The sequence below is a fragment of the Chlorocebus sabaeus genome, chromosome 8 (assembly GCF_047675955.1).
Source record: "Chlorocebus sabaeus isolate Y175 chromosome 8, mChlSab1.0.hap1, whole genome shotgun sequence".
Classification (NCBI taxonomy): Eukaryota; Metazoa; Chordata; class Mammalia; order Primates; family Cercopithecidae; genus Chlorocebus; species Chlorocebus sabaeus.
In genome coordinates this window covers 106,423,417-106,434,256 of record NC_132911.1, presented here as the reverse complement: position 1 = coordinate 106,434,256, position 10,840 = coordinate 106,423,417, and the positions used below count along the sequence as shown (strand labels likewise).

Sequence of the window (10,840 nt, the reverse complement as noted above, 5' to 3'; positions counted from 1 at the left end):
GCAGCGCGGGGCAGGCTGAGCGGCTACCTGAATGGGGAGGGGGCAGACGGCGCTGAGCGCGGCGGCGGCGGGAGCGACGTCGAGTGTCTCCGGGCGCCCGTCTGTGGCCAAGCAGCCAGCAGCCTAGCAGCCAGTCAGCTTGCCGCCGGCGGCCAAGCAGCCAACCATGCTCAACTTCGGTGCCTCTCTCCAGCAGACTGCGGTAAGTCATTTGGGGATGCCCCTGTGCTTCCTCGCCTGGTCATGTCTGGGGGGGTCAAAGGGGGCGCGAACCCCGAGCCCCTGACATCAGCCACGCCTGAGAATCCGGGCTGCAGCGGAGTCGTGGGGAAGGAAAGGGCTTCCTGCCTGCAGACTATGGGCATTAGTGAGGGCGTGTGTGTTGGGGAGGGGGTCGAAGCCGGGGGCTCGGATCTTGAAACGGGGACAGGGGTCTTGCTGTAGATGTACTGAGGAGGGGAAGGGGCAACTCCGCATGGAGACCCGAGAGGGCTGGTGAGGAGGAGGATGACTGTGGAGCGGGGGAGGAGTGAGGAGGGGGCTGTTGCCCTGCAGCGAGGTTGGGGTACGGCATGGAAGGGGAGTCGTGGGAGGGACAAGGGGGCTACCCTGCACCTGGCACCAAGGAGAGATGCCCGGTCTGGCTCGGGAACGCGAGCCAGGGTAGGAGTGGGCTGCTCGCAAGCACTCGGGAGGCGGGGTGACCACAGGAGAGGCTAGTGGGCTACCCATCCTGGGGGTCTGAACCCACGCTTGGAAGACTGGGGCTGCTCAGCAGATAGCCGGGGGCTGGGGGAAGGGGCGCCTGGCGTCGGCGCAGGGGATGACACGAGGGCCCGCCGACCGCCCTGGGGGACGAGTTGCTCCTCCAGACGTCTGGAGGGGGACTCTTACCCCAGGGGCAGGTGGCCGCCTTCTGACGACCCCTTGGAAGAGGCGGGGAGCCGCCTCGGGGGCGGGAGGGTGGGAAGCGGGACCTAGCAGCTGGGGCGGGATGGTGGGCGGGGGGAGCTGGGCCGCGAGACGCGGGGGCCGCTCGTCTGGAGCCGGGGCCTGTGGGGGCTGCACGTCTGGGAACCCGTGGAGACGCACGGCGGGAGGGGCCTGGAGCTGCCGGAAGCCACGGGGAGGGGGCGCCGCGTCTGCAGGGAGAGACGGGGTGGTCTGAGGTCCCGTGGGCCGCGTGGGCGGGAAGTGCCGAGGGCTCGGCCGGGTTCCCGGGGGCTGCTGGCGGGAGGAGGGCGGCGGCCGGGTTTCCGCGGGGACTTGGCTCCTCCTCCCGCATCTGAGGCGGAGGCCGGGGTGGGTCGGGAGCGGGTGCGCCCGGGGAGCTTCTCGTCCCCGAGTGACCCAGCCCCGGCCTCCGCCAGGGGCGGGAGCGAGGCCCGGCCCCGCTGTCGGTTCCTAAGGGAACGGCGGCTCGCGGGGAGCTGGAAGGGGCGGGCGCCTCCCGGAGCTTGGCGCCCGCAGCCCCGCCCCTCCCCGAGGGCCCGGCGCGCACGGCCGGGCGGTTGGCGGCGGCGCCCGCGGCCCCTCCCCCGGGTCGGGCGCGGGCGGGGGCCCGCAGGCTCAGGAAGTAGGGGAAAGGTGACGGCGCGGCAATTCCCAGTTCACGTTTCCTGCGCCTCCCGGAGCAGCCGCTGATCACGCTTTGTTCACATGCCTCGCCCCCTCCTCGCCCACGCCCCCGCCCCGGGCCGCACAGCCAATCCGGGCCCGGGCCGCCGAGCCGGCCGGCCAATGGCGGGGGCAGGGACGCGGGGACGTGCGAGCGGCGAGGAATGTTCCCAGTGACTCACCCGCGAGCCTCATTGAGGTTAGGGCGGCCCCATCCGCCGGTCCCGGCCAGCGAGGATCTCCCCCGCCGTCCGCCCCCGCCCCTCGTCTGCCTCCCCCGCCAGCGCCTCCGCCCGCGCTTCCCTTTCCTGCCTCGCGCCCCACTCCCTTTCCTCCCCTCCCTGTTTCCCTTCCTGTCTTTCCCAGCTCACGCTCTCCTTCCCTGCCGCCTGCCTTTCTTTTTTCCTTTCTTTGCATTGGCGTCTTGGGGCTGTTACACACACGCGCGCTGTCCATTGCAGCTTACATAAAGGCGGGCGCGATTATGCAATTGCATTGTTAGCGATATTTCAAGAGCAGTGGCTCGTTGTCAGGATTTCAACACGAAAGTATCATGCATTTTTGAAAAACTAGTATTGAGGATAATCCCTTGCAACGTAAAGAAGGGTTTTTTTTTTTTTTTTTTTTTTTTTTTGGTATTTTTACACAATCTCTGCTTTGACCAAACAAGTCTGAACAGTTTTTTTTTTTTTAATGAAAAATAGAAATAGTGGGTAGTACCTTTTTTTATAGTGTAGTTCAAAGAAGTTTACTATAAAACATTAGGTAGGAGGTCTACACATAAGTGCAAAACATGTGCTGTTGTTTTGTCATCAAGCAGTTCTTTAAGGAATTAAAATATATTCTACTCTGATTATGCTCACTCTTTAAAGTCGGTTTTCGCAAATTCCAAGTAGAATGTTACATTTTTTGATTATCCAGTTTTTAGTAATTTTGCATTAGCTAAGTTGTAGTTATGCATGGCAAACCATTGTGTCAAATAGATTCAGTAAAAGGGAGCACAAATATGAATAGGTTGAAAGTTAATTAAAATAAGCGTTGGAATTTTTTTCTATATATTTCACTTGATTTTTCTTCACCATAATCAAGTTACCAAATAACTTTAGATCTTAAATAGTACAATTTTAACTTGAAAGATACCCTGAGGATCCCTTATCTTTTGATTTTTATCCCAAAGTGCAAAGTGACTTTCCAAAGTTCAGACCCAGAGCAACAGGCCAGAGCTCTACTAAATTTTGTCTTTATTAGAAGGTTTTGGCTTTCTTTTTTTCTATCAGGAATTTGTACCTCAAAAGACCTCATACCATACCTGTAATATTTTAAAAAGATAAATTTTTCGCAGCACTCTCCCTTATTTTGTCTGACTCTAGTTGCAGGTAGCTACTCTGGAAAGTCTTTATAAAACACTTTTTTTTCTTCTTAGCCAAATACTTCTCTTTTTGGATCACAAATGCATTGATAATTTTCGTTTTAGTCCCCTTAATGGGACTAGGTGTGCCTCTCTCCCATGAAAGGATATCAGTGTTAAAGTCTAAGTGTTAGAGAAAGAATGAGGAAGGTTTTATTGCCACTACTGTGAGGTTTGGGTTACCTACCTAACAAGCGTAGCTGAACTTCCTAAGTATCATAGTAGGTGTGAGAGGAAAATTATTTCTGATTTTAACTTGGAAAGTTGTGTGAGTTGTTTAAAAAAAAAAAAAAAACAGTATTTGTTCATATCTCTGTGTGTCATTTGGATGACAAAAAATATGCTTATAAACTTTCATCTTGTTTTTATAGGAAGAAAGAATGAAAATGATTTCTGAACGGCCAAAAGAGAGTATGTATTCCTGGAACAAAACTGCAGAGAAAAGTGATTTTGAAGCTGTAGAAGCACTTATGTCAATGAGCTGCAGTTGGAAGTCTGACTTTAAGAAATACGTTGAAAACAGACCGGTTACACCAGTATCTGATTTGTCAGAGGAAGAGAATCTGCTTCCTGGAACACCTGATTTTCATACAATCCCAGCATTTGTAAGTATTATTGTTTTTAAGATAGATGTACATTACAGAATTTCTTAAAATTTACATAATAAACTGTAGATTTCTCATGCTTACATATTTCCCCTTTCTTTAGTGTTTGACTCCACCTTACAGTCCTTCTGACTTTGAACCCTCTCAAGTGTCAAATCTGATGGCACCAGCGCCATCTACTGTACACTTCAAGTCACTCTCAGATACTGCCAGACCTCACATTGCTGCACCTTTCAAAGAGGAAGAAAAGAGCCCAGTATCTGCCCCCAAACTCCCCAAAGCTCAGGCAACAAGTGTGATTCGTCATACAGCTGATGCCCAACTGTGTAACCACCAGTCCTGCCCAGTGAAAGCAGCCAGCATCCTCAACTATCAGGACAATTCTTTTAGAAGAAGAACCCACCTAACTGTTGAGGCTGCAAGAAAGAACATACCATGTGCCGCTGTGTCACCAAACAGATCCAAATGTGAGAGAAACACAGTGGCAGATGTTGATGAGAAAGCAAGTGCTGCACTTTATGACTTTTCCGTGCCTTCCTCAGAGACGGTCATCTGCAGGTCTCAGCCAGCCGCCGTGTCCCCACAGCAGAAGTCAGTGTTGGTCTCTCCACCTGCAGTATCTGCAGGGGGAGTGCCACCTATGCCAGTCATCTGCCAGATGGTTCCCCTTCCTGCCAGCAACCCTGTTGTGACAACAGTCGTTCCCAGCACTCCTCCCAGCCAGCCACCAGCCGTTTGCCCCCCTGTTGTGTTCATGGGCACACAAGTCCCCAAAGGCGCCGTCATGTTTGTGGTACCCCAGCCCGTTGTGCAAAGTTCAAAGCCTCCAGTGGTGAGCCCGAATGGCACCAGACTCTCTCCCATTGCCCCTGCTCCTGGGTTTTCCCCTTCAGCAGCAAAAGTCACTCCTCAGATTGACTCATCAAGGATAAGAAGTCACATCTGTAGCCACCCAGGATGTGGCAAGACATACTTTAAAAGTTCCCATCTGAAGGCCCACACGAGGACGCACACAGGTACCAGCCACTTCTTACTTATGTCTTTAGTGTTTAAATGAAGAGGTTTTGGCTGTGATCACACATTTAAACCCAGGATGATAAGGAAGAACTTGCCTTAGCTAGTTTAGAGGATGGTATTTACCAGTGCAAGGTCCTCCAAAAGGCTTTATTGGAGGCCGCTCACAAGTGCCATAATCCCTGCACTTTAGGAGACCAATGTGGGAGGATTGTTTGAGCGCAGGAGTTCAAGAGCAGCCTGTGCAACATAGTGAGACCTCATCTCTACAAATAATTTAAAAATAAATAAGTGTGTAAATAAAGACTTGATTGATGTGCTTTTGTTTCAGTCTCTCAAATGATGATTCTGTAGATGTCTGAGTAGTTACTTTAATAAGGTATCTTTAAAGCTTTTGAATCATAGTTGAAGTCAGGAAGTCTTTTCATTTTTGGCTTTTTAAAGGGATGAGGTCTTGCTCTGTTGCCTAAACTGGTCTCAAACTTCTGGGCTCAAGCTATCCTCCTGCCCCAGCCTTCTGAGTAGTTGGGACTACAGATGCATACCACCCCACCCGGCTGCCTTATTTCATGAGGAGAAGAGTTTTGTAAATGTGATCGAGTGACAAGTTGAAATTGGAGCAATACCTATCTCGTATTCATTTGATGGTTTGATTTATTAGCTTTTATTATTTAAAATATATCTTCTCATATACTTTTAGATAGAATTGAACATATAATTTACCGCAATCTTATGCATAACAATGATTTGTATTTCTTTGTTTTAGGAGAAAAACCTTTCAGCTGTAGCTGGAAAGGTTGTGAGAGGAGGTTTGCCCGTTCTGATGAACTGTCCAGACACAGGCGAACCCACACGGGTGAGAAGAAATTTGCGTGCCCCATGTGTGACCGGCGGTTCATGAGGAGTGACCATTTGACCAAGCATGCACGGCGCCATCTGTCAGCCAAGAAACTACCAAACTGGCAGATGGAAGTGAGCAAGTTAAACGACATTGCTCTACCTCCAACCCCTGCTCCCACACAGTGACAGACTGGAAAGTGAAGAGTCAGAACTAACTTTGGTCTCCGCGGGAGCCAGTGGTGATGTAAAAATGCTTCCACTGCAAGTCTGTGGCCCCACAACATGGGCTTAAAGCAGAAGCCCCATAGCCTGGCGCGAAGGCCCCTCCTGGGTTAGGTGACAAAAAGGGCTTTGGCCACAGGCAGGTCACAGAATGGCAGGTTTCATTTCTTATCACATAAGAGAGATGAGAAAGCTTTTATTCCTTTGAATATTTTTTTGAAGGTTTCAGATGAGGTCAACACAGGTAGCACAGATTTTGAATCTGTGTGCATATTTGTTACTTTACTTTTGCTGTTTATACTTGAGACCAACTTTTCAATGTGATTCTTCTAAAGCACTGGTTTCAAGAATATGGAGGCTGGAAATAAACATTACGGTACAGAGATGGAGATGTAAAATCAGTTTGTATTATTACAAATACTGTCATCTTTTTCTAGAGTTATCTTCTTTATTCCTAGTCTTTCCAGTCAACATCGTGGATGTAGTGATTAAATATATCTAGAACTGTCATTTTTACACTATTGTGAATATTTGGAATTGAACGGCTGTATATTGCTAAGAGGGCCCAAAGAATTGGAATCCTCCTTAATTTAATTGCTTTGAAGCACAGCTACAATTTGTTTTTGTATTTTTGTTTTGAAAGTTTAACAAATGACTGTATCTAGGCATTTCATTATGCTTTGAACTTTAGTTTGCCTGCAGTTTCTTGTGTAGATTTGAAAATTGTATACCAATGTGTTTTCTGTAGACTCTAAGATACACTGCACTTTGTTTAGAAAAAAAATCTGAAGATGAAAATATATATTGTAAAGAAGGGATATTAAGAATCTTAGATAACTTCTTGAAAAAGATGGCTTATGTCATCAGTAAAGTACCTTTATGTTATGAGGATATAATGTGTGCTTTATGGAATTAGAAAATTAGTGACCATTATTCACAGTTGGACAAATGTTGTCCTGTTAATTTATAGGAGTTTTTTGGGGATGTGGAGGTAGTTGGGTAGAAAAATTATTATTAGAACATTCACTTTTGTTAACAGTATTTCTCTTTTATTCTGTTATATAGTGGATGATATACACAGTGGCAAAACAAAAGTAAATTGCTTAAAATATATAGTGAAAAATGACACTATATCTTCCCATTTAACGTTTTTGTATATTGGGTGTAGATTTCTGACATCAAAACTTGGACCCTTGGAAAACAAAAGTTTTAATTAAAAAAAATCCTTGTGACTTACAATTTGCACAATATTTCTTTTGTTGTACTTTATATCTTGTTTACAATAAAGAATTTCCTTTGGTATATAGAATGGTCATTGCATTTCTTAAAAATCATTCTCAACTCTCACCTTGACATTGATCACTTCTATTATCCAAGGACTTAGTGTCTGAATTTCTCTAAGGGTCTCATTCAAATTTGGAACTGTAGGAGTATGTCTTTAACATGAATTGATTTAGAGAGTATACAAAGTGAGGCCAAGTATCTATCTATCTGGTGAGGTAATATGTGAACCAGCCAGTTCTAAGAAACCACATTTAATTTTTAAACATTGTTTTTTATTTTTCAAGACACAGTTTCACTCTGTCACCCAGGCTGGAGTGCAAATGGCATGATCTCAGCTCACTGCAACCTCTGCCTCCCAGATTCAAGTGATTCTCCTGCCTCAGCCTCCAGAGTAGCTGGGATTACAGGCGTGCGCCACCACGCCTGGCTAATTTTTATGTTAGTAGAGATGGGGTTTCGCCATGTTGACCAGGCTGGTCTCGAACTCCTGACCTCAAGTGATCTGCCCATCTTAGCCTCCCAAAGTGCTACTTTTTAAGCATTTTTGAATATTTTGGTGATTTGGGGTTGAAATACAGCCCCGACTCTCAATAAAATCTTGTTAAGTAGTATTCAAGTTGAAGGGAACACCACAGTGAATAATTACAAGCAATGAAACTGCTTTGGCAAATGAAAAGAAGGCTGATTTATTAAACAGCGAGTACATTGCTCATCTCTAGAAGTCAACTCAGACAATTAAGTGATACCTTAAATGCAATAAACATATTGGTACTTAAGCTGCATGAAAAGTAATCCACTTCTGAAGAGAAACACTTGTTAGTCACTCATCAGTAGAAAGAACTAAGGGCTGTAAATGCTACTTGGTGCATAGAGTATAATTTTGTAGATTACTATTTTAGCTTGCACTGAAATCCCCCTGTGGTCAGGAGAACATCTTCCACAATGCCCAACTTAACCAGTGACCTAGAGTCTGCCTTACTGTTGAACAAACACCATGGTAAGGGGCCGTGTACTGACTTGGCACCAGTTGTAGGACAAGTGTCTTGGGACATCTGTACACCTGTTGCTACTTTTCTTGGAAACTTAATACCACATGAGTATGACACAGCTGCTGGAGAGAGGCTTTGCCATTCTGGCCTCTTGTGTAGCTTTGGTGTTGGGCGCCTGGAAGATCCTCTTCCTTTAGAGCTTTTCATGGTGGCAGGTCTCCAGAAGGGGGAATGGAGGAAGATGGCTGAAATATTCTCTGCCTCCCCTAATGCCCAGTCCTTTGTAATGATGTGGCCAGTGAAACTGTGCCACCCGTTGGCTGTGTTCTTTGCAGTCCTAGTTGGTATCTGAGATCTTTCCTTAAGAATCTTGTAAATAAAGGGCCGGGCGCGGTGGCTCAGGCCTGTAATCCCAGCACTTTGGGAGGCAGAGGCGGGCGGATCACGAGGTCAGGAGATCGAGACCATCCTGGCTAACACGGTGAAACCCCGTCTCTACTAAAAAATACAAAAACCTAGCCGGGCGAGGTGGCGGGCGTTTGTAGTCCCAGCTATTCGGGAGGCTGAGGCAGGAGAATGGCGTAAACCCAGGAGGCGGAGCTTGCAGTGAGCTGAGATCTGGCCACTGCACTCCAGCCTGGGCGACAGAGCCAGACTCCGTCTCAAAAAAAAAAAAAAAAAAAGAATCTTGTAAATAGAGTTATTGTTTTTTGAGTTGAATGTTGAAGCAGGATCTATTTTTTTTTTTTTTTTTTAGATGGAGTCTTACTCTGTTGCCCAGGCTGGAGTGCAGTGGCATGATCTCAGCTCTCTGTAACCTCCACCACCTCCTGGGTTCAAGTGATTATCCTGCCTCAGCCTTCTGGAGTAGCTGGGACTACAGGCGCCCAAAACTAATAAGTTAAACTTAGTACAATACTATTAAGTTTTCATGAGGATACTAAAATGGAGAAAAGTTGAAGCAGAAACACCTTTTTACTAGCTTAATTTTTTACTAGCTTTTCTGCTTTTTTCTATTACAGGACCTAATCCAGGATCTCAAACTGCATTTAGCTGTCATGTCTCTGTAGCCTCCTCCAATCTGTAGTAGTTTCTGAGTCCTGTCATTTGAATATTACTTGTCAGTTACTTTGCAGAATGTCCCTTAATGTGAGTTTGTCTGATGTTTATTCATGATTAGATTGAGGCTATGGGGTATGTGGGAAAGATGCCCCAGAGTGATAATGCGCTTCTCAACACATCTTACCTACGAACACATGGTGTCCATGTGCATTACTAGTGATGCTAACCTCACTCACTTTGGCTAGGGTAATATCTGCTGGAATTTTCCACTGTAAATTTACCATGTTTCTCTTTATAATTATTAAATATGCAGAGAGACATACTTTAAGATTATGCAAATAACCTGTTTCTGCTTACACTTTTCCCCATTTATTTTAGTATCCTTAAGGAAATCTTGCCTGGGGCAATTATTACTGTGATATGCTAATTCCCTCATTATTTATTAAGTTGGAATTCTGTAAGAGTTGTTTCTTCTCCTCCATTTATTCAGTTTTTTTAAATGTCAGCATGGACTTGAATATCTCATTCTTTGAGTTCTAACGCTATACTTAATTATTCTGTGACTCAGTTGTTCCATCTTCAGCCCTTATTAGCTCTTTCAGTATTCAACCATTTTTAATAACTGAAGATGAAAATTTTATATGGTTCAACCTATCATTTCTCACTGGAACGAGACTTGTTTGGTATTAGTAACTACTTTTTAAAAGTGTTTTCTACCTGCATTGCTGCCACCCTGTCTAATCCAGCATCTCTCACTCAAGCCAGTGCAGCCACCCCTAACTGGCCTCCCCGCCTCTGTCCTGTCTTCTTACTATCCAGTCTCCTCACAACAGAGTCTTTTGAAAATGCAAACCTGATCATGTCACTTTTTCTGTTTAAAACACTTCAGAAATCTCCCAGTGCCCTCAGAGTCAAGTTTAGGTTTTATAACATGGTCTAGAACAGTGCTGTCTAATAGAAATATAATGTGAGCCATATGTAATTTGAAATTTTCTAGTAGCCACATCAAAAAAGTAAAAAAAAAAAAAAAAAAAGTTTATATTTAAATTTAAAATTTTTATTTAAAAAACATTTAATTTAATGTTAGTAGTTATCTTTGCAATCTAGTCTAGTCTCAGTAGGGACTAGCCTCATTCCAAGTGCTCTGTAGCCACAGGTGGCTGGCGGCTGCTGCAGTGGACTAAACAGGTCTAGAAGACCCTGCACCTTTTGGCTTCTACCAACCTTCCACCACACCACTTTCCATCTTATACTGTACGTTGTGTCTAAGCTCCGAGCCTTCCTATGTGCTATGTCTTCTGGGAATGTTTTCCCTGCCCCCCGACCCCTTTTCTCCCCCACCCACCGAGGTGTAGTCTCACTGTTGCCTAGCCTAGAGTGCAATGATGTGATCTCGGCTCACTGCAACCTCTGCCTCCCAGGTTCAAGTGATTCTCCTGCTTCAGACTCCCAAGTATCTGGGATTACAGGTGCCCACCACCACAACCAGCTTATTTTTGTATTTTTAGTAGAGAGGGGGTTTCATCATGTTGGCCAGGCTAGTCTTGAACTCCTGACCTTAGGCGATCCACCAGCCTTGGCCTCCCAAAGTGTTGGGATTACAGGCGTGAGCCACGCGCCCGGCCTTCCCTGCCCTTTTACTTTGACATTTTCACTATCATAATAATCATTATTACCCTTTACTTCATGTCTTTTTTTCCTTGACTGTAAAACTTCATGAGGACAAGCATCCTGTGGGTCTAGCTCACTGCTACATCACCAGCATCTAGCACAGTCCCTAACACGTAGCAGAGGCTTAA

At 46.1% G+C, this 10,840-nt stretch overlaps 1 protein-coding gene across 1 annotated transcript; it reads left to right on the top strand.

Moving 5' to 3' along the window:
- Positions 1–42: 42 nt before the first annotated feature.
- On the top strand, positions 43–7,010 carry KLF10 (KLF transcription factor 10). Its single transcript, XM_008001264.3, has 4 exons — positions 43–202; positions 3,397–3,630; positions 3,734–4,646; positions 5,411–7,010. Exons 1-4 carry the CDS (start codon positions 167–169, stop codon positions 5,668–5,670), a joined length of 1,443 nt encoding a protein of 480 aa, XP_007999455.1. The 5' UTR covers positions 43–166; the 3' UTR covers positions 5,671–7,010.
- Positions 7,011–10,840: the final 3,830 nt, after the last annotated feature.

Bases quoted from the DNA above. Each gene is read 5' to 3' on its own strand.
- KLF10 (XM_008001264.3), top strand. From the start codon at position 167: ATGCTCAACTTCGGTGCCTCTCTCCAGCAGACTGCG. The intron at 203-3,396 runs GTAAGTCATTTG...TTGTTTTTATAG, and splicing joins CCTCTCTCCAGCAGACTGCG to GAAGAAAGAATGAAAATGAT. The intron at 3,631-3,733 runs GTAAGTATTATT...CCCTTTCTTTAG, and splicing joins TTCATACAATCCCAGCATTT to TGTTTGACTCCACCTTACAG.